The 25,060-nt window shown below is 30.2% G+C and overlaps 1 protein-coding gene across 15 annotated transcripts in view; it reads right to left on the reverse strand.

Annotated features, from left to right (window-relative positions):
- Positions 1–25,060, reverse strand: part of LOC122502398 (CUGBP Elav-like family member 4) — an 829,562-nt gene that overhangs the window by 240,162 nt on the left and 564,340 nt on the right. For all 15 annotated transcript variants that reach the window (XM_043612426.1, XM_043612431.1, XM_043612424.1 and 12 more), the window contains one exon: positions 1,082–1,228. In XM_043612426.1, the coding sequence (XP_043468361.1) occupies positions 1,082–1,228 (147 nt within the window). The remainder of the gene's footprint in view (positions 1–1,081; positions 1,229–25,060) is intronic.

The raw sequence follows: 25,060 nt of genomic DNA on the forward strand, positions 1-25,060 counted from the left end.
TGGATTCGCCAATTTGAGTTTTAAAAAACTGACATCGGAATCATCATCAGCGACCCCGAAAACCCCCGAGTTACAAGTTTCAAGCGAATCCAAATTTAAAAAAAAAATTGTTTGCCATAATGGATCCGCTATTTTAAATTTTGAAAAACTGACATTGGAATCGTCATCAGCGTATCCAAAAACCCCCGAGTTACAAGATTTAAGCGAATCCAAATTTAACAAAAAAATGTCCGCCATATTGGATCCGACATTTTTAATTTTGAAAAACTGACATCGGATTCGTCATCAGCGACCCCGAAAACCCCAGAGTATACATTTTGAATCAAATTTGTAAACTTTAAAATGTTTGTGTAAAGTTTGATTTTTTTTACTATAATGCATTTACTTTTTCAAAATTTTGATTTCACCATCTTGAAATCAGAATTCCTCTATTTTATATTTTGAAAGTACTACTATTTTGTCCACCAATAGCATACTTAAGAAAGGTTTAAAAAAAATTTTTAGATCTAAAAAAAAATATTTAAAAAAAAATGTACTTATTTTTTTGGGTTTTTTTCAAAATAGCCGCCATATTGGATTTTGTGTTGATCGAATCGCTATTTAGATCCCAGAATCTGAAAGAGCGACCCCCAAAACCCCCTACATCTCATTGCTGCTAAAATTTATTGTCTATATAAATACTTCAAATCGTGTATTGAAGTCCAAGTAAAAATTTCGGTCATTTGGGCGTTAATGGGTTAATTAACAATAAAAAATATAAATAATTTAAATATTTTTGAAATACTTTGTGAAAATATTACTAGATACTAGTACTTTTAAGTACAAATACTTATTTAAATTTTGCAACTTTACGATAATAAGGTGGGGCCACTTCAGGAATTTTTACTCAGTAATAGTGTTGAAAAATCGAGAAGCGACTAGAAAATATTAATAATTATTGATTTTGTACAAACTTTTCAAAGAGGGTTGCAACAATCCGTACTTTACCCTATAAATTGTAGGTTTCTTAAAATCATCAAGCAACCGCCTCCAGATGATTTTTTCTGGATTGACACGTAAAATAAAAAGAAAAACTACTCACTTGAGCGTAAGCTGCGCCATAAGCTCCAAACTGATTGAAAACGAAGGGGTTGATGAGGCCCATATTGGCAGCTGTTTGCTGCATGCGCCTCAATTGTCTTTCCTTTTCAGTATCTGCAAATTTTACCACTAAGCTGGATGACGCACCCTGAAATAAACAGAAACACTGTATTTTAATTATTAGTCTATTAGAATAAATTTATACAATGTACATTCGACTACTTGACTTTTGGAGCATATAGTGTTTCGACTAACTGAGCGAAAATTAATTCGGAAAATTAATTTTTTTATGTTAACACTTAAATATGTATTAAATAAAGCAATCCCATTCTTTTATACATTTTCCCAAATTTAATCTTTAAAGATAGGTACCATCCAGATGATATAGGCTAAGTTTTTATTTTGGTTAAGTTTATAAATCTAAGGTCTCTACCATAACGGAGTCAAGATATACTGCTCGACTACGAGCGACAAGGTATAGCATCCCTTGCCTACTTACCCACTCAGATCATGGTAAATCTTTGTGGGCTCCTGGGTGGGGGTGGGGCCTTTCTAATCAAGACGCAAACGCCTCTTGCTTATCATACGAGCTTTCAGCCACCGACAAGAAGGGATCACGCCGAAGTTCTGCTTCCAGAGCGAAGTCTCACATAGGAAAAGGAATGGAAAAAGGATATGGGGGTTGGAAATTGCTTACTTATTGTTCCGGGTTTTGAAAGTGCGTATTCGTCAGGTTCAGGTGTTTGCGTTTCCCCAGTGTTAAATATTTATTTTATAAGTTTAATTTAATTCCAAAGTATGTAAATACAAATTAAGTCATAAATATGTTTAATATAATAATTAATTATTTTTTTTAATTCTATGTACTTTTTCTCTTTTATTGGATAATAATAATTTGATTAAGAATTTAAAATAATTATGATACAGTCTAAATCTAATATTTTTATCCTATCATTTTTTTGTGTAAAGCAGCTCAATAATTTTAATCATAATCGGCCCGTGTAGAAATTTCCCCATTTGTCCCTATCTCTAGTAGGGACCTCGCTAGATTCTGACTAGAATCTCTAGTCTAGAAAAACTAGTCGGGCTTCAATCAAATTCTAGTTAGATAATTCAGACTAGAAAAAACTCACTAGGACCTTATCGATTTCAAACTAGACAAACTAGTGTACAAGTATGACATACATAAATTATCTTTCTATAGATATAAATAATTCAGATTAATAGATAGAAAAACTTACTAGCATTATTTATTAAAAAATTTTGCATATTATTTAATTATTTAATTTTTTAACATTTTTTAAACAAAATTTTAAATATTGTAGAATATTTTTACAAAAAATTCCAATAAAGCAATTTTATTAAATAAAAATCTTTTATTTAATATGTAAATTAAAAGAATAAAACATAAATAAATATTAATTATGTGGGTATAACTAATTTTTATTACCTAAATATTGTAATATTATTCGTAAAAATAATTTTTTTTTAAAAAGATATGTATGTGCAATTATACTTTAAAATGTTTTTCACAATTAATGCAAGTATTTAATAATAATTAAAAAGATGCTATAATATTATAATTACAATAATAAATTGAATAATATAATTATAATAATTATAGTAAATATAAAAAGCACTGCAATTAGTAATGTTTAATTTTTCAATAATGTCATAATTAATTATTATTAACTATCATTAGGAATGCAGAGTTAAATAAGAGTGATGAATAATAACTCCCTAAAATTCAAAATATTATGAATTAATTATATCTATAACGTTATTGAAAAATTAAACATAACTAATTTATTACATTACTTTTTATATTTTTATATTTACTATAATTGTTTTAATAAATAATAATAATAATAAATAATATAATAATAAATAATATATTACAATATTTAGTTAATAAAAATTAATTATATCCACATAATTAATATTTATTTATGGTTTATTCTTTTTTAATTTACTTAATAAATAAAAGATTTTGTTTAAATAATTAAAAAATTAAGTAATCAAATAATATGCAAACTTTTTTAATAAATAATGCTTGTAAGAATCATCTAACTAGAATTAGATTGGAACCCGACTAGTTTTTCTCGACTAGAGATTCTAGTCAGAATCTAGCGAGAGCCCTACTAGAGATAGGGACAAATGGCGGAATTTCCAAACGGGATGTACTTTAAGCGGAAGTCCATCCAACCTATCATGGCCGAGAGGTATGTGTATCCGTCTGGTGTCCCCAAGGTCCAAGGTTCGAACCCTCATAGGCACGAGATTTTTCGTGTGCAACAATCATTAATAATGCTAATATGAATGGAGAATTCAATTATAAATAAGTTAAGTTGAAAAATAATAATTTTTAAAACCGGTAGAAGTGAACTAGAACTTCTCGTCGGGGCCCTATCAACTAGAGCGTGACAAAATCGACTAGAACCCCACCAGTTTCTCTAGTTGGAGCCCTTTTTCAAATGGGGTAAACTGGTGAGGTCCCCACTAGAACCCGACCACCATTTCTACACGGGGGTGTAGTAGTTTTTATGAAATCGTGGTCACCGATTTGGCGGATTTTACGTCAAATGTCCAACCAAATTTTTTTTAAAACACTCAAAAATAAATTTTTAAGAAACTTAAGGAAGCACTTTTTTGAATTTCAAATTTTTATTATTATTATTTTAATGCAAATGACAAATAAATGATGATTTCAATAGCTTTTCTTCTCATATATTTGGAAAAAATTGGTTTCTATTCGACATTGTTTAAATTTTGAGTATTAACATATAAAAGATAAAAACGATATTTCGACAATAAAAATCTATTTTTTATAATTTTAAACAACTTTTAATTTAATTTAAATTAACAAATGAATAGCTTTTATTTATAGTAGAAAAAAATTTGTTTCTTTTCTAATAGCTTTAAAATTACGGTACTATTAACAGATAAACTTAAATATTGTTAAAAAGTATTATTTATTAATGTTATTTAAACAAATTAAGTTAACAAATGAATCGTTCATTTGTTTTAATTCAAAATAGATTGGTTTTCTCCTAATTCTGTTAAAATTATGTTACTAATAATATATTTTATAGTTTTTTTCATAAGTAATCATTTCATTATGCTATAAACAAATAAAGTTAAATAAAGTTAACAAATGAACTCTTCACGTGATTATTAATTGCAAAATTTCGACAAAATCTATAGGCTGTACACTTCTTTAAACAGGAAATTGCAGATTCAGACCACGCGGCGCAGCGCAAAGTGTCCGCTCGCTAACGTGACGCGCTATATTCAATATTTAATTTCTCGAAAACAAAAAAATGGTTTTCTGAAAAGTAAGTATTTTTTGGGAAAAAACCTCAGCTTTCCAATAAAAATAAAATAAAAAAAACGAGCCCGAAGATAAAAAAATTTGAATTTTATCTTTAATTTTCAAAAATTTTTGTCAAAATCAAAAAATTTCTAAAATGGACTACGGCAATCGAAAGCTGATAAAAAAATCTAAAGAAACTATTTTCGAAAACTATTTTTCAATGTTTCATTTAAATGCAATAAATAAATATAGTGCGTGTCGCATCAAAACTAAAAACTTTTACCCCCTCCCCTTCTTATAATTTTTAATAAAATTCAAAAATATTTGGCAAATAAATTACTAACGTGAAGGACAACTCATAAAAAATAGGGGATTAATTAATCAACATTTTTATTTTGGTTGAACATTTGACGTAAAATCCGCCATTTGCAAAATGCTGCTTCGAGAAAAAGGAGTTTCAAGTTTCAACTTACTCTTTCACGTAAATAAAATTTTTTTCCGGGCTAAAGGGAGTCAGGGTCAACTGGACCCAAGTTGCCTGAATGCTATTCGGACCAGGTACACGTTTTATTCGGTAATAATTGTAAAAAAGTGGAACGCCATTGGTTAAAAAGTATTAAGAATAGTCTATTTCAATGTTCGAAAAAACATTGAAAATCTTAAATATTGTAATTTTTATTGTAATATTCTTGTTCACTGATGTCTAAAATATAGAAATATTGTTTTTTAGTAATTAAAAGTAGTGTACACATTTTAGAAATGTGTACATTTGATTATTAGGCTTTTTCTCCCTTCCCATAATTTTATTTTTTTCTTTATTCTCGCCCTTATTTTTTAGAACAGTAATATTGTTTGACAATGTCAGAACCGTGCTTGCCATCGCTTTACGACGTCGCTTTACAATATTAAATATTATTTGAAAATACATTCGAAACTTTTAGGTTAGGTTATTGTTATGACACTTTCTTCTGAAAAATAAAACTTTAAAACTTGCTTAAAACTATTACCAGCATTATAGTGACAGATTTTACGTCCAGAAAGTGTGGATCATATAAAAAAGCTTCAACACAATCAAATTTCACTTTATTGACAGAAGAGAGTTGTTCTGATAGTTGGCTAAGCCTAAAGTCATTTAAGAAGAAGAATTGACAGAAGAGGCAGCACTGTCAACTCATTGTCAGCTGTTTGAAATATCACAGTGTCTCGCTATACCCGCCATTGCCGACAACCCCCTATGTAAAATAACTCAATGTACGTTGTCTAAAAATATTATAGGTAAATTTATAACTGTTTCATGTATAAAAAGAGTAGATATGCAAATTAGGTAAAGGAAGATATTCTTATGTTATTTGTTTTGGAAAGAGGAAGAAAATTCATGGTTAAATTTCAAAAGATCTTATGTTAAATTCATGAGTGAACAAAGTAAAGGATAGTAACATTTGTAGATTACTGTCGGATTTTTTTAACGAATACACTACCGGCGGAAATTGTGCGACCGCTAACACTTCGAGCTATTAAAAAACACACCCGCACAGAAAGAGTGATGTGCAACGTTTTTTTTCGTTGGACTAAAAACATGTCAAATAATTAAATTTTTAAATATTTCAAAATTGATTGACTTAGAGGCATTATAATAGAATATTTCTGCATTATAAGTTTTTCAGAATTTTTTATTAATTTATTCATCATGTGAATCGCAGTTATGGCACGTAAAGTATAAAAAAGAAAAAAGTGTTGCACATCACCCCAAATGTGATATTTTGCGAAAAATGATTTGTACGCAATACAATGCAATGGAAACACAAAATATAAAAAGATATTTAAAAACACTTCAAAAACCAACAATAAACACATTCTTATCTATAAAATAAATTAAAACCCTTTACGCAACGACTAGAAATCTAAAGCGCGAGAAATATTCCCTGATCGAGAAATTTTTTTCTGAAAAATTGTCTATTTTTAGTATTTTTGTCTATAATAAAATATTCATAATGAAACTTTTCAATTGTAAAAACTTATTCTTTAATGTTTAATCTAATCAAATATGAAAATTTTTCCTCTATATTGGATCCGCCATTTCGAATTTCTAAAAAGTGATTTCAGATTTGTACAAAAGAGATAGAAATTAGTTATTTAAACAATATAAAATTTTCTTTTTGTGCAGTTCTTATATATTTTTTCTATGATACAAAATTGTCTACAGATATTTATAATGAAAATACATTAACATTTTGCAATTTGAAATTGTATTAATTAAAAATAGATGTTAAATAACACTAAAATAGAAATTGCAAATGGATATTGGATACAAATATATTGAAAATAAAGTAAAATAGAAAAATTGTGAATAAACAAATAAGAGAAAGCTGGAAATGGACATTTTTAATTAAACTGCATTAAGAAAAACTTCATCTTTCTTTCTTTTGAATAAAAAGGACGTTAATTGTATTTATGTTTTGGTTGTTTGGATTTCAAAAATTTAGTTTAAATGTAAGATGTCAGAGAGTGAAAGCTTATAAATATATTATTTTTATTCACTAAGATCATGGATTTACTTTAAACACTAATTACATTTAAACCAAAAAGATACTATTTATTTTAAAGTAATTTCCATCATATCTGTCAACTTTACGAAATAAAACCATGGCCAATAAAAAAGAATCATTTAAGTCGTTTTCCAGAAGAAAAAATTCTGTTATATTAATCCACGTTTAATTGTTAAGTATGATTGGAAGTGTCTTTCAAGTGATCTATTTGAAGAACTCCTATGTAGAAAAATTAACCCTAATAAAATTATTGATCAAGAAATTCCGTGTGAAAGAATTTTAAATAATGCAAAGGAAATTAACAATCCTTCAAAGTCGCAACAATATTGTGCCATACTCAAATCCAAAAAATCCTTTTATAGAAAAGTAGTGTACAATGTCAAAAATAATATAGAGAAGAATTACTTAAGCATACAAATTTGTTTAATCAAGAAATTATCGTTCCAGACAAAAATTAAAAAGAAAAATTAATAATATAAATTAATCGTTTAGACGAAGTAGATCTTACGTCTATAAAAATAAAAAAGAGCTAGGGAGAATACAAAATAAATATAGGGAACAAATGGAATTTAAAAAAAGCAAATGAAATAAGCTCTTTAATTGATGATTCGAAAAATGGTAATTCTAATCCATCTATTGATTTCACCTGTTCTAGCAATAAAAAATTCACAATTACATGATAGTAGTCAAAAGAAAAAAACTCTTCATTTAAAAAAATTTTAAAAAGTAGGGATGAAATTTAAAAAAATTATTATGAGACAACAAATTTTTAAATTCTTTATTAATTAAATATTTAATTTTATTTATTTCAAAAACGGATTGCTGTAATTAAATTTAATACTTGATTTTAATTATTTGAGTTTAACGGGATATTTAATTTTCAAAAATAAAATATTACAAACTAAAAAATAAAATATGTTTGATTTATAAAATTTTTAAAACTATTTTTCAAATTATTACAAAAATATATTTAAGGGGACTTTCTGGTTTAGAATTGACAAAAAAGGAAGGTTTTAAAACTTTTATTGTAAGAACAGTATTAAAGAAATTGTAAAAACTATTTTTGGACATTGTAGCACATTGCGTAGAGAAAATTTAAAAAATATGTTTGAGTGTATTTAGTTCAATTTCATAGCTGTAGGTGGCGTCTTCCAAAAGATACCTTTTTTTTGGTACGTTAGATTCCGGGCAACCTGTAATACATAAATTCAAGTTCCAAACGGGAATCTCTTCATAAGGATTTATTCTTGTGCCTAAACCTCAAAAACGATTTTTTTTAAAGGTTTTTTTATTTTATATGTACATTTTTCTCAAAAACTCGCAAAAACGCCGTGTTTTTGGGTCAATTTACCTCCATATGAAAACACAGGCGGTAGAAATATGAGTTTTTAGAGGTTTAGGCACCAGTTTTTTAAATAAAGAATCGAAAAATTTTTGGGATTTCAAAATCGGTTCGGTAGATTTCGAGAAAAGCTCTGTACCAGTTTGAAAAATGAGTTTTCGAGAAAAACGCGTTTAAAGTTTTCATAACATAATTCATTGAGTCATGAATATCAAACAACTTTTTATTACAACAGAACTTCGTATCCCGCTGTTTTTGGGGTCGCTGATTACGAATTTGATGTTAGTTTTTGAAAATACAAAATGGCGGATCCAATATGGCGGACGAAAAAATAAAAATTCAACCGGATTTGCTTAAAACTTGTTACTCGGGGGTTTTTGGGGTCGGTGATTACGAATTTGATGTCAGTTTTTGAAAATACAAAATGGCGGATCTAATATGGCGGACGAAAAAATAAAAATTCAACCGGATTTGCTTAAAACTAGAACGTTAATGTTTTGTGCCTATATTCATAACTAGCAATCTCAAAAGGCCACAAGTAACCATTTTCAACTAAATTTAATTAATTTCTTAATCTTTGTCCGCCATATTAGATCCGCCATTTTGTATTTTCAAAAACTGACATCAAATTCGTAATCAGCGACCCCAAAAACCCTCGAGTAACATGTTTCAAGCTAATATCAATAAAAGAGGAACACCAAATATGTAAATAAGATAACTGTAGATTGTTGTTGAAATACATACCGTCATAAATATTGTTATAACTTTTGTTTTTGTACATATTTTTTAAAAATCGTTTTGGGACAGTAATTCTATGATACTAAGGAACATTTTTAAGCAAAAAAAAATCGATTTTTTTGAAATTCTAAACCAGAAAAATGGCATTGAAAAATGGATTAATTAAAATCTAACAAAATTTTTATTTCATTTAAAACATTGATAAATTTTAATTTACTACTCAATTAAAATGTACACGCATAGATAGGGTTTGCTGTGGCAGCGAACATTTTGCTGTCACATCAAACCTTGTTCGTTGAAATAGGGACAGCGAAAAAGTTCGCTGTGAGATCAAACAAGTTCGCTATGACAGCAAACTCGCATAAATTATTACTAATGTTTGCTGTCACAGCTAACATGTTCGCTGCCACAGCAAACTTCTTAGCTGTGGTAGCTAATTTTCAGAGATTTCACAGCAAACATCTGTTTACTGCTGCAGCTAATTTCTTTTTTTCCGTGTAGTTTATAATTATCAATTATAGATAACTTTAATGATGATTATTTAAATTACGACATCAAATAATTTTTGATTTGAGTGTTTCTGACATATAACTAGAAGTTCGTTTTGTCAAACAATTCAAAATGCCAGTTTGGTTGTCAAGTCAACTGCAAAACAAAAATTTCGTTCGTCTAACGGTTCGTTTTGTTCGAATGAATCACTTATGATTTGTCTAACTTTTTTATATGTCCCAAAAAATTAACATTTTTGTCATAGGCTTATTTGTATCGAATTTTGTATAGAATTGATATTTTTACAAGACTTTATCTACATATATTCTTTAAGAAAATGCAAGTATAATGTATAAAAATTTTAAAGTTACTTTTACAATTGAAAAATAATTTTTGTATATAAAATATATACTAGGTATGATTACAGTAGTGTTACAGTAATGTCACCGTAATGATACGAAAAAAGATTACCAAATTCCATATAAGAGGAATTGTTTTTATCTTTCTTTGCGATAATACTTTCAAATTACTGCAATATTACAGTAATATTACCATGTAATGTAACTGTAATAACTTAAAATATCACATTGGGGTGGACATGTTTATGTTATTGAAATTTCAATTTGATGTTACATTAATATATTAATAACATCACAAGGAACATTACGGTCACATTACTGTAATTGATATCTTAATTTCCAAAGACTAATGAATAATCTCAAGATGTCTATAGGAGATATCTAAGATATCCTATGATATCTGTAGGATATTAGAATTCTTCGCTCTACTGGATATTCCAAATATTTTATTTAAACATTTTCAAGATATTAAAGCATATGAAAATTACTTAAATGTATTGTGGGATTTGTGTGATATTTTTAAATGATTTACATATTAAAAAAATTAAAGTGTTCATTTAAAGCGTTTTTGTTTAAACGAATTGGCGCGCGTAGCGGGCAGAAGTTGTCCTAGTAAATATTAAACATAAATAACAAAACAAATTTTCTTCGACAGGCATAAACATTCCAAATATGTATGACATGAAAACAGCATGAAATATTTCTTTTATTTTAACTTAAATTTTCTTTAAATGATTGGCATTAAATGCGAATATTGAATTTTAAGATAATAATAGAAAAGTCATTTGAACAACTTAATTATGTTTACAAATATTCAATTAAGATTGAAAAAACATTATATGAAACTGCACTCGAATCTTGATATAACGAGTCTCGATATAACGAGCTCTTGATACAACGAACTGTCAACTCTTGTTACAACGAGAAATATTTCTCCTCTTTTATCCCCACTATTTGAAAACATTTGAGCATCGTTTTTTTGCACATGACATTAATTACAGTTACTTAACTTCACACAAATAAATTGTTTAAGAGTGGGGCCCCCTCACGCAGTCGTTATATCGAGATTTTTGGATCCCTCACTTCTCGTTATATCAAGATTCGAGTGTATATTAAAAAATGATTTACACACAATACTTTCGACAGATATCAGATTGCCTTCGTCTCGGTAGAGCCTCAGCTACGTTCTGGTGGATCCTCGGTTTCGCCTGGATCCACCTCCACTTCGCTTCGGCTCCGCCTCGATTTGGCTCGTCCAGCACGCCATACTTGTCCCATAAAGTGCCGCTTAGGGTCCTTGTATCACAAATAACTATTTTTTCTTAGTTCCGTTATAAACTTTTGCGAACTTGCTCTTAAGGAAATTCTGAGGAAATTGTATAATATTTTTAAACATTCTGTCTTAAGGTACTAGCTCCTCCGACGGCAGTCTACGGTGCTAGTTTTTATATGTCCATTGTCCAAGTCCATTATTTCATTAATAATAATATTAATTATAATATTCAAATTTTTTCAGTTAACAATTTGCTTACTTATATTTGAAATGTTGACGTTTTTTTTGACAATGCAAAATAAGATTTATTATGAGTACTTTCTCTTAACAAAAATAAAATTTATATATTCGCGTTCTTTTTAAATAACATACGACTGCAGCGCCACGTTTATATGTCCAAACAATTTTGAAAACACCCTTCTATTAAGATTTTACATTCTCATTGCCCATTCTTTATTTCGATACTTTTCGATACATTCGACCTTTTCACTCCATGTCTTTTTTAAGAAAGGATTAGTCGCGCTGCTGGCTCTGGCCAAAATTTTACCGGGCCGCTTACTAGAGCGGGGCAGTGAGAGTGAGAGAGACAGTTTAACTCCCCACTCTATTCGTTCGTATGAAATTTCATATAATTTAACTATTTTTTTACCTTTCTGTCAATATATTTATAGTTTGGTGCGGTCAAAAAATGTCATGTTTTTTTATGCATTTGTTTCATCTAATTGAATACTTTGGCAGTTTTATTTCAAAATCTGGCGATTAGTTATCATATAAATAATTATTAAACAAATTTAATACATGCATTGAGTACTCTCTCCATGCAAAACGTATGAACTTTGAATTCATTTTTTGAAGCTTTGAAACGATCAAAATTAATGAAATTGGTCTCATTCTGTAGATAAATACTTCATAAGTTAATAAACAAGAATGTTGAAAAAATGATATTTTCCACAATTCTTGATTTTTCAAATACCAATAATTTCATAATTTTTGCCCGAATCAGGTTAAAAATAGGTCAATCAAAGCGTTTTTTAATGCTCTTCAACTTGGTAATAATTTTTTGAAGTTACGTTTACATAATTTAAAAAAATTTTTATAAAAGTCTTATTTTTCAGAATTTTAGATTTTTAAAAGTTTAATATCTCCGGTTAATATGGACGAAAAATGTTCAATTAGGGCTCAAAAGATGCGTCTGAAAAAACTCTACAAAACTCAATACAAAACAAAACTAAACTTCTACATTGTTCAACAAAATTTTCAAAAAAGTCTTATTTTCTAAAATTTTTGATTTTTTAAAGTTTAATATTTCCGGTTAATATGAACGAAAAATGTTCAATTAGGGCTCAAAAGATGCGTGTGAAAAAACTCTACAAAACTCAAGAAAAACATTTATAAGTGTCCTAACATTTTTTTAAGTTATGTCCAAAAAACGTTTTTTTACAAAATGAAAAATGCAAAAAAAAAATAGTTAAACTTTATGAGTCGGGCTGAAAATACTCTCATTTTATGTCCCGCGGGGAGACCTACAATTTAAAAAAAATTGAGGCCTTTAGCTCTTTCTCGTTCTGAGATATTGAGGCAAATGTAATGTTAGTACACACACACACACACACACACATCGGGACAAATTTTTAAAATCCGTTTTTTGGACTTTGGAGGTCAAAATACGTCGAAATTTTTTTTTATTTATTTAGAACATTTATACGGGGAGTTCCTTTGCATATATAAAGTACTAAAGTATTAGGCATAATAAAAAAAAAATTATAAATATGTCAAAAAATGACAATCCAAAATTTTGCTAATACAAAGCTTCCTTTATGAGGAAGCAATTTGAAAAAAATCTGACGAAAACCATTTTACACGACTTATACCTTAAGTTTTGAAGAAACACACCTCAGAAAAATTTATACCTATATACATTGATCAATTTACAAAGAATTTCTTTTAGAAAAATATTATTCTCAAAATGGGTCTGTGAGACAATCGAACAGTTTTCGGTGGGACAAAACAGCCAATGTATATTATCATTGCATTAGAGTTTTACGAAGATTATTATTAAATAAAATGCTTCTTTCATTGCAATATTTACTTTCAATGAAAAATAATTATCTTCCAATTAGAATTGTCTCACGTGCGGACATAATATAAGAGTATTTTCAGTCCGATTCATAAAGTTTAACTATATTTATTTACAAATTTTGAAATTATAGGTAGGGTGTTGTGGGGTGATGTGCAACACCGCTGATTTCTAATGTAGAACAGAGCCAAGTATTGCCATTTGTTTGTGTCCTCAGTAGTGTTGTAAGTCGGTTTATTACCCAGAGAATATTACCGAGAACTAGAATATTACCGAGAATATAACCGACGATTAAATTCTCTGAGAATTTAAGAGAATGTGATATAACCTCACTTTTGTCATTTACACTGCACGGAGAGAAAAAAAAGAGAGCCGTTTGATTTCGCAAGAGAGCGCTGTTTTTCCTTTATAAAGCACAGCAGTAGCCCCGCAAACGTCGAACGGTTATACTTTTTGAGGAGTATCGGTTCTCTTCTCCACCCAAATATAGCCGGTTACTTTCCAAAAAGTGTACCCTCTTTCCCCAAAAAGGAGAACCGTTCTTCCCTCGAGAGTAAGCAGCGTGCTTAACCTCAAGTTGAACGGCTGTTTCGCATTTAACGCAACCGCTCTACCGACAGGTAGAGCCGCTTACTTTTCTTTCTCTCCGTGTGTGGTAAATTCGATTGTCCGACGTTGCGTTTTTATTTAGTAGTTGTTCACAAATAATTTCTAAATATTTATTTAAAAAATGTTTAAATTCATTGTATATAATGTTAAATATAATCCTTATTCTTTATTTATCTATCCTCTATCCCTATTAATATAAAATCATATCGCCGCCGCCGCTGTTTCAGAAAGTTTTAAGGGACCCTTATAGTAGGGGGAACATAGTCAAGGTTGGCCCACTGTCAAGGTAGGTCCATCGTCAGAAACAAGTTATATTTGACCTAAATTCAGGTCAATTTAAGGGCAGTTTTAACCTACAGGCCAAAATTACTCAAAATTTAGGTCAATTTTAAGGGCAGATTCAACCTAGGGGTAAAAAATTGACAAACTAATCAATCTGCCCTCAAAATTTAAGTCAATTTTAAGAGTAGTTATAACTTAAAGTCAAAAATTGACAAACTTATCGCTCTGCCTTCAAAATTTAGTTCAATTTTAAGGTCAGTTTTGACCTAAGCGTTAAAAATTGACAAACAATTCCCTCTGCCTGTAAAATTTAGGTCAATTTGAAGGGCAGTTTTAACCTACAGGTAAAAAATTGACAAACCCTCTACCCTCAAAATGTAGGTCGATTTTAAAGGCAGTTTTGACTTTAACGGAAAAAATTGACGAACAATTCACTCTGCCATTAAAATTTAGGTCAATTTTAAGGGCAGTTTTGACTTTAACGAAAAAAATTGACGAACAATTCCCTCTGTTCTCAAAATTTAGGTCAATTTTAAGGGCAGTTTTCATCTACACCGCAAAAATTGTAGAAAAAACTTCCTCCGACCTGACCTTTCCTCAAAATTTAGGTCAAATTTGACATATTTTTTAACCTACACATGAAAAAAGAAATTTAATTAGGATTCTTTAAGAGGTCGTTCCCTTATATTAAAATTTGACGGAATTTTCGACCTATTAGTTAAAAGAAGTTTGACCTAAATTTCAATATTAAGTTTCAATCAATAAAAGATGTTATAAATTGACATCTATTTTTAAAAATTCTATTAAAATTAATTTTCTGTCCTCAAAATGTACTTTAATTTTAATGGCAGTTTTTTCCTACAAGTAAAAATTTGACCATAAATCTCCCTCTGATCTGATATTCTCTCAAAATTTAGGTCAATTTTAAGGGCAGTTTTGACCTACACGTCAAAAATTGACAAGAAAATACCCTCTGACCTACTGTTCCCTTAAAATTTAGGTCCATTGTAAGGTCAGTTTTGACCTACGGGTAAAAATGAGGCCCACAAACATCTATAATTTTACGTCGAAATCTTTAGGTAATTTGGCATTTTCTTTTACTTACAGGTCATAAACGGCCAAATAATGGCCCTTACATTACGTCAACATTTATGTCAACTGCAGGTAAAAAGGGCCCAATAATACTTTTGACACTGAGAAAAAAGAATGATCAAATGTACTATGAGGAGTGTCAAGCTTGAAAAAGTTAACACTATAATCATGTCCGTAAAGTAGAATTCTCTATTAGTTCTCTTTTTTAATATCTCCTGTTATAATTTACTCTAACTCATTACTGTGCCATCATATTAAGAGAACATGATTTTAAAAATTAAAATAAATATTAAAAATAGTTAGGGGTTTGGCGTGCAGGGGGGCGAAGCCCCCGTAGTATTAATAAAAATAATAAATATACATTATTTAAATAGATAAACTTAAATACTCAATATTCTCTTAAATTATCTTATATTCTCTTAAAAAATTAAATTACAGTAATTTCCTTAGGGAAATTACCCCAACTTAAATTCTCGAGAATTTAAGAACACTAGTCCTCAGTAACTTGTTTTTGATATATAACTCACAAGACTGCTCGCAGCCAGGTTTTCTGTACGCATAAGTTGAGTTAAATTTCTCGAGCAGGAAATATTTTTCGCGCTTTACGTTTCCACTCGTTTCGTGAAGGGTTTTAATTTATTTTGTAGATAAGAATGTGTTTATTGTTGATTTTTTAAGTGTTTTTAAATATCTGTTTATATTTTGTGTTTCCATTGCATTGTATTGCGTACAAATCATTTTTCGCAAAATATCACATTTGGGGTGATGTGCAACACTTTTTTCTTTTTTATACTTTACGTGCCATAACTGCGATTCACATGATGAATAAAAAATTCTAAGTTATTGTCCTTTAATTATATTCCTTACTCAGTTATGAATAAATTAAAACTTAAACAAAATTTTTTTTTTCTTTGATGAAGTCTCTACTTTTCAGAGGTTAACTATAGCTTAGTCAATTTTTTTTATTTGCAGATTTCGATTAGTTTGCATTGAAAAAGCCTAAAATAAATAATTAAAGAGACTTTCATCGATATTTATGCATTACATACCTGAATTTTACTAGTGTTGCACATCACCCCAACTTTTGTGGAAAATGCAAAAACAGACGTTTTTGATAATTCGCAAAATTTGTAGGAAAAATTTAAAATTCTGAAAATCTATTAATGTAGAAATATTTTATTATAATGCCTCTAAGTCATTCAATTTTGAAATATTTCAAAATTTAATTATTTGACATGTTTATCGTCCAACAAAAAAAATCGTTGCACATCACCCCACAACAGCTTATTTTAAAAACCAAAAATTGTGAAAATGACATTTTCTTAACTTTTCTGTTTCAAAACTTTTCTTTAAATATTAAACTATTATAACTATCTTGTAGGGTATTAAAAAATATATTGATTCGGTTTACCCCAGGGGGTGAGTAAAACGGACCAGTTTGCAAAACTTTGTAAAGTTAATGTAGTAACTAAACAATACAAGATGAAGTATATGTGCCTATGAGAAAAAATTGCACAATAAATAACAATACAATTAATATTGAAGCGATCGTTCTGCTGTACAAAGTTAAAACCTAGTAACCACTTTTTTCGTAAGGTCGTGTTTTGTTTATAAATCTAAGTGAACTTCGACCATATGAAAAAAGCAGTTACTAGGTTTTTAATTTGGACAGCAGCGTTATATTCGCCTATTACGAAAATATAGAAATTTGCCTTCTTTGCTTATCCCTACCATGTGTTTTGATTGGAAAGGTAAATTCGTCTAATATAAGAATATTGTAATGCGATAATGACTTATTATTCGATTGTAAAATTAATATTGACAAATACGCGTCACACTCGAAAACATTGGCGAGAGTTCTCGAGGTACTATTATTTTCTTTTTAAATATGTTTATAATTGTTTTATGTATTGTGTTAATTTATTATTTTAATTCATTTTCTTTTTTAAATTAATTTTTTGCAGTGTGACGTTTAATATATTATAAAAATAACTCAGTATGATATCGACCTTCCTTCGACGGAATGGATTTCGCCAATTTTATCAAAAAACAATAATTATGGAATTATGAGACCTGATGTGAATGTGCGAAGCATCTTAATGTATATTAAGAGAACGAATTGCTTGGTCTCTCCTGTGCTAAGGAGGCAATTTGGTGTTCAAAAATCATAGGATTAAGAAGCGTTCGAGTAGATCATCCCAACGGTCATACAATCATGTGATAAGTACTTCTTGTTTATTTATTGTTCAATCGAATGATGTTTTGTCTAATTTTGAATTGAAACAAATTTTATATCACTAATTTTTATGAATAAATGTTAATATTTTATACAAAGTTGTTTTAGGTTCTCGTTTCCGCTCGCCAAACCCGCGTAAAATCCCCAGCCCCTTAAATTACTTTTCAATATAATAAACCAAAATTCATAACATCCCAAGATAAATTAGGTCAATAATTTACTTCCAAACTTATCGCATAGATAACTTTTTGATAAATTCCTGCGAATGCTGTTTAGAGTAATAATTTTTTTTTATACTTGTAACGTGGATTTTGATTTTTCTATGTTGAAAATACTTTTTCGGAGCTTCGACGAAGCTTGAGTTGTAGAAATTGAAAAATATGAGAAGCGCAAGAGATCACCAGGAACAAACTGAAATTTTAATTTACACTTTATTGTTATTTCTATAAGATAAATAAATTTGAAATATTATTTTTGTTTTAAAATATTATTATTTGTTTACTTAGATTTTGAGGTTAAAAAACTGGGAACATTCTAAGAGAATAATAAGAGAGAACCAGGCATGACGAGGAAGATGTCCATCATCAGTACAACGAAGCAGCATCCATTAACAACACGAGACAATCAGCAAAGCTGAGAGACACGTTCCTGGTCCAAAAACACAAGGTAAACGAGTGGTTTGAATATTGTTGTCTGTCACAAAACTGAAGCAGACGACGACGAAGAGACGATGTATTTACCCAGTGAGCATTCTCAAACCAGAACAGTTATCGGAATAAATGAAGCAGCCCTGGACCAAAACAGCGCACTGCAGCCAATCTGTACACCGAATATAACCAGCTGTAAACGCAAGATGAGATTTTGGAAATGCGGTGACTGTCAATGAAAAAGTTGCGTGCAAGCAACAGATGGTTCTTGATGGTCAAGTCGAGGAGTTTACGTCGGTCGATACTCTGTTTAAAATAGAAAAAAGTCTCTTCAGTGCCGCTTACGATGTCTCGAAAATTCTGGGTTAACGAAAGTAGGCTGGTTGAAGGTTAGTGCGGTTAGTGCCTTCATCAGGCTGTATTTGTCTCGAGAGGAAAATAAATCTCGCAGTGAAAAGTGAGGTTAGGTTTACGGGCACCATGTGCCAAGAGGATAAGTGCAGAGTGCACTTACGCTGGGAAGTGTAACTTTTGTACGTAGTGATTATTGAAAAAAGAACATTGAAAACGTCCACTCGGAAAGAATAGTTAATGAAAATTTATGCATCATAAAATTATCGAGAAAAACGTGCTTAGTGGAATTTTCCTAGCGTAACTTACGATCTCGTCTGCTTCTCTCTCTCTCTCTCATCTGGAAACAAGAAAAGAAATAATAACCTTCACTCTCATTGTTTGTATTAAATATTAGGTTAAAATCTTCCCAGGTGTCTGATAGTTAATTTAGTTTAATTTAATTTTTTTTTGTTTTGATAATACATTTATTAGCATTTAATTGAAAATTGTTCGAGTTAAATTTACTAGAAAAATTACTAGCTTGGAAGAAAGAAAGCGAAAGTCCCTAGCTAGGAAATTTCGAAGCTAGTGATTTTGATCCATGACAGATTGTAAACAAAGCAAAGGTTTATTTGAGTTTTAAATAGAATAATATAATATTAACAGTATTTAAGTAGCATAAATTGTTAAAAATTACTAATAAATAATTGAACAATAATAACAAATTAAATTAACTCGATAAATATTATTTCGAAAATGAAACGTCTCTCTCTCAGTGTCATTTGTTAACCCCTGCGCTGAGTTCACCCCCGTTTTTATTTACATAAAGAGTAATTTTCAAAATTTGAGTACAGAGCTCGGGTCAAAATTATTTCATCTGGTACATCACGTTATAAGAATAAGAAACGTAGATCTAGAATAGGTGAAGGGGGGAACAGAATAGTATATCTCCTCCCAAACCCGAAAATACACTGGAAGAGGAAATCAATACAATGTGAGACTTAGTATCGAGCGGTAGATAGCAGAGGGGATAGATATAGAAAAAACCTTCCCTGGAATTTGACTGGAGATTCAGAAACGTAAATACAAGACCAAGAAATCAGGGACCAATTCCAAGGCAGTCGTTAGAGAAATAGAGAATTTTCCCATACAACAGACAGACTTGTTGATAAAAAAAAGACCATAAGTAGGCAAGCAGCATACATACCATGTCCAATGCGCCATGCGCCAACACTTTTCGTATCGAGCAACAGTATACAAACGCGTTCGTGCAACCACAACAAAAATATATTAACAGACACAGGAACTTGTATAGCACAGTGGGATTTTTTAAAAATCAAACAATGTTAATTAACAAATAGATAATTTTTGTGTCCTTCTTCATAAAAAAATTGTTTGTTTTGCAGACAAATTAAAATTTATGTTTATTTAAATAAATTATGTCTGCTTTGGTAAAAAATTATTTTATTATCATTGTTATTAACAATTATATGAAGTTACATTTCTACAGAAAAGTTTTTTACAATTTAAATTAATTGCATTATGCATTATAATATATCTGGTGGTCATACTAGACTAATTTAAAATGATTTCAATCATGTGCAATAAAGAAATAAATACATTTTTCCAAAAACATTTTATCGTCCTTAAGGTGAAGTCCCAGAGCACCATTTTGCGTTGCGTTTTGTAACTAGGCCATGAGTGTGAGAGAGATGGAGATATATGTTGACTATATTTGCACTCATGGCCTAGTTACAAAACGCAACGCAAAACGGTGCCATGGCATTGAATAAAATGGTAAGAATATTTAAATTTTAAAAAATGTCTATATAAATAGTCTGATTAATAATTATTAAAAAAGACCAGAATTAAAAATTTTATATAATAAATTTTGTAATTAAAAATAATAAATTTTAATTACGAAGAAAGATTTCGACCTTATTAGCAAATAGTGACATCTATAAGATGTCAATTAAACTCTTTGGTTCAGAGTTAGGTATTTCATACAATAATTTTTTGGATATAGTTGTTAAAGAATAATTATTAATTTTTAAATTAATTTTAATCTGAAAAAATTAGCTGCGTGAACGAATGCACTGTGGATCTGTGAGGACTCTAACCTTAGTTCATAGCTGCCTAACGCGGGACTTAAGTCTATCAATGCACCTTGCCTACACAGCCTGGACGAACAAGCTTCTTATATTTTCAGATCAAGCCTATACACTATTCAAGAGCTGTATATAGTTTAGCTGTATATAGTTAATGTTGGATTTTTTCGCTGATTGATTAAGAATTTTAATTACGAAGAAAGATACGACCATCAACTCTTCTCTTGGCTTATCCCCCGCATTTTTAAATTTTGGCCGCGAACCTAGTTATACATGCGAACCATTGCGCGAAGTTAACACACATCCAATTACTAACGAAACCGTTGACAATTGGACATAACGCGCAAAACGTATGTACAATCTTCGCACCAAGGTTGAAAAATTAATAATCAAAGCTAGCAGGAAACAGAGCAAAACTTATAATAGTAAAAGAAAAAATGATTTCTTATTTAAGGTTGGAGATCTTATATTTTCCCCTAACAACACACTTTCTAATGCCGCGCGTAACTTTAGCTCAAAATTAGCACTACGATATAATGGGCCTGCATTCATAATAGAAAAGTTATCGCCCGTCATAGTCGTTATTGGTGGTATAGACGGAAAGAAAATAGGCAAATATCACATAAATGACTTAAACCCTGCTAGGAAAAATCTTAGATCGCGCATTACTTAAATTTTTAGGATCAAAGAAGTCACAATGGAACCAAACGCCAACAGCAGCACCACACCAGTCGTCAGCGCTATAGAAATAACCACCATACAGCCTATTTCCCGGGGAGGTGAGAATAAGGTCGGAGCCAAGTTGGAATTCGAAGAAGTCCCTACTGGTTTAATCGTCTTACCTAAGAGAATACACGCAGCATTTCTGCAGGAACGCGAAGTTATTGTCAACCAGTTGTTCGAGGCCAACACAACTATTAATTAGCTTTAATCGAAATTGCAACAACCCAGCGCATCAACCAAAAATCCTGATAACACCGATGCTAACCTGTACAATAAAGTGATACAGTTTAACCAGGAACGTCGGTCACTAATTGAGCAATTGGCTGCTTCAAAAGAATTGGCCGAAGAGCAAGGAAAGAAATGCGCGATACTCCAAGCAGATATCGACTCGTATAAAGTGGATTACAAGTCTCTTCTCAAAGACTACAAATACGTCGATGCATTGTACGAGCGCTTAATGAAATTGTTCCAAGAAAAAATCAAGGAAGTTTACAGTGCCTAGGTAAAGCTGCGCGAAATCAAATTGCGACCCAAGGCCCCTGAAGGATGGTTGAATTGCGGAGCTATAGGCCACAGCTATTCGTCCTGCACAACCAAGTACTCCTGCCGTTTTTGACAAGTTTGCGCGAGCCCGGATTTTTCTACTGAGGAATGCCCATGGCCTCATCACTGAAAATTCACACAAAAGATGCCTGAACAGTATTTTAATTAATAAACTAATTAATATAATAACAATAATATAGTTTATATAGCTAGTATGTTTTGGAGCTTTATTTAGCGCGGCATTATATAAAAAAATTTTGGCACTATATAGCGCGACTATTCCGTTGAGCTATATTTCGCGGCAGTATATTGCAATGCACTACATCCTACTCTAGAGTATAATACAAATAAAAAGTTATTTAAAACAGTAAAAATTGTGTATTTTTACTTTCCCAAGCCTAATTTAAAGATGATCAAAAAGTAGATCAAAAATACTTTCCTTTACGTCCGACAGACCCAGCTCGAGAACGTGAGGGTGAATGTAAAAATTTACGTTAAACATGCTTTTTTGTATGTTAGGCGATTAGATTTTATTAAAATTAAGTTATTAATCGACAGATATAAAATATATTTCAAAGTTACTCATTATTATAAGGTGTCAAGATTCTATACCTGTAACTGACTTTCGACATTGTTTTTTAGTAAAACCGTTGCAGTTTTTCCCCACTTTAATAGTCAAATTACTAAAAATGTATAGTGACTACATAGTGCGAGCTCTGTATGGATTAGATTAATGAGAAACAGTCAAATTAAAGTATTTTATTGATATAAAATTAACTTTTAGAGAATTGTGATTTTTCGAAACTTTAAAATCAGTAGAATACAGGTAAACAAATGAGTAACAGTCGCTCTTAAAGAAAAAGCAATGGAATTAACAGAAACCGGAGAATTAAACAGAGAATGTCTTTAATTAAATGTTGAGAGCAGTTTCCGATCCTCTATGTTAATGCAGAGACAATTTCCTTCTATCCACTTTTCATGTACAAAGAGAAAAGAACATCCGCTCAGGAGGTGAGGATATAGATAATGACCCTCTCTCCCCAGAAGCGTTAAAAGCAAAAGTCTTGCTTGCTCTTTAATGAAGTTTTAAACTTCATGCGCATAATCGCTTGTCACTTCTCGATCAAAGGAGTCAAATCGTAAAGGGATCGAATTCCCATTTTTAGAAACTTCTTCCATTTGAGAACTTAAAAGAATCTTCTCTCTCTTCCTCTTTTCAAAGATGTTCAATTTCAAATTGAGTTTCAACAAAATAGGTTATGATATGTAATGAAAATAGCTTCAAAAGTTTCTCTGTACTTGATTGTGTTTTTTTCAAATATTAAAACTTTGTGCTACAGAAGGTAATTCAAGAAACTATATACTATTATCAATATATGTTATCATATTATGTATTTTATTATATAATGTAGTATTCTACTACTTAAAATTTTCAAATTGGCATTTGAAGAAAAACATATTTTTCGTCGATATAAAAAGCAATAAAAAGTATAGAGATATAAGAAAAAGTGCTGAAGAGGCCTAAAAACATTTGCTTTTAAGCCTCTTGCGCATTCTTTTCTCCGTGCAAGAAGACAGGTAGTATTCTCCTCTACTCCCTTCTTCCTCTGTCTGATAACGCTTGACCATCAGCGGAAATTATTAGACAAGGAAAGAAGAACGGATGAGAGAAACAACTTATTTTACATAGTTGATGTAGCCTCGCATAAAAGTTACGTAGACTAGCGCGCCATATTCTTATATCTGAGTAAGAATTTCTGAAACGTGACACCTAAAACTTGAAAATGTTTATTTTTTCCTAAATTTTAATTTTCATGTAGCATTTTATATTTAAAAGGATTTTGCAAAAAATATCTTTGGGAATTGACATAGAGGCGTGGATTATTTAATATGGCGGCTTATATACCCAAAAATAGTGCAAAATACACGTGTAATATCAATTTTTTCCAAAATGCTAATTAAAATAGAAAATATTTTTGCTTTGGCGAATACGACTTCTTTCCACAGAAATATGTTTGAAGGAAATCGCGTTCTTAATGCCAATTATATTATTAAGATTGGAAATCTTAAAAATAATGACAGTGACAATGTTACTTTGACAGCTCTGTGTTTCCAAACGTCTAATTTGAAAGGACTGCCGCATAAAATTAATAATTATTAATTACACTGTTCGACAAAATTTTGCTACAAGAATAAACGAAAGTAATTTTTAAAGGATTTTCGACGTAGATTACGAATCTGTAAGTGAAATTGTTTCATCACGTCTCAATTTTGAGAAAAACGGGGTCAAAGTGCCAACAAATGGTTTTTGCGGCACTTTTTGAAGTACAATAAAAAAAGAACGCGACGTGATAAAAAGCTCAAATATGGCTTAAATGAGAGCTTAAACCCTCAACTTAAACATCCAAAAGCAAAAAACCATGTAGAAATAACTCAAAATTGTTGGGAACAACTTTTTACCGCATGCGCGTAAAACAGCTATTATTTTGGCGATATTTTAGCGATTTTAGCGAAAAGGTGTTCCCCACAATTTTGAATTATTTCTACATGGTTTGTTGCTTTTGGATGTTAAAGTTGAGGGTTTGAGCTCTCATTTAAGCCATATTTGAGCTTTTTATCACGTCGCGTTCTTTTTTTTATTGTACTTCAAAAAGTGCCGTAAAAGCCATTTTTTGGCACTTTGACTCCGTTTTTCTCAAAATTGAGACGTGATGGGACAATTTCACTCACAGATTCGTAATCTACGTCGAAAATCCTGTAAGAATCACTTTCGTTTATTCTTGTAGCAAGAAAAACCTTAATTTTGTCGACCAGTGTTATTATTTATGTTGTTTTTTTCTTCATTTATTACAATTTATTTATAAATTTCATTTTGAAAATAAAGAACATGATTAAAATTTTGTTTACTATAGGTTAGGTTACTCCAAAACAATTTTCAACTGTAAATAAATTGTAAATAATTAAAGAAACAAAAAAGCACACTCTTTTCTTGATTGTAACTTTATTTAATTTCACAGCGATTTTCGAAGCCTTTAATGTATCCATTTTTTCCACTTTTCCAAAAGAAATATTCAACTTCTACCATGCAATAATTTGGTTTTGGAAATCTATGTAGAGATATACTAATAAGTCTTTTTTGCATTACTGTTACATCCAGGAACTGAACAATTATCCCGATAAGAAGTTTTAGAACGATTTACCAGCTTATTTATTTCAGGTATGGAGTTTTCCATGCCATCTATACTGCTTCCTTCTTCAATCACCTAAATT

Source organism: Leptopilina heterotoma, unplaced genomic scaffold (assembly GCF_015476425.1).
Source record: "Leptopilina heterotoma isolate Lh14 unplaced genomic scaffold, ASM1547642v1 Lhet_228, whole genome shotgun sequence".
NCBI classification, from domain to species: domain Eukaryota; kingdom Metazoa; phylum Arthropoda; class Insecta; order Hymenoptera; family Figitidae; genus Leptopilina; species Leptopilina heterotoma.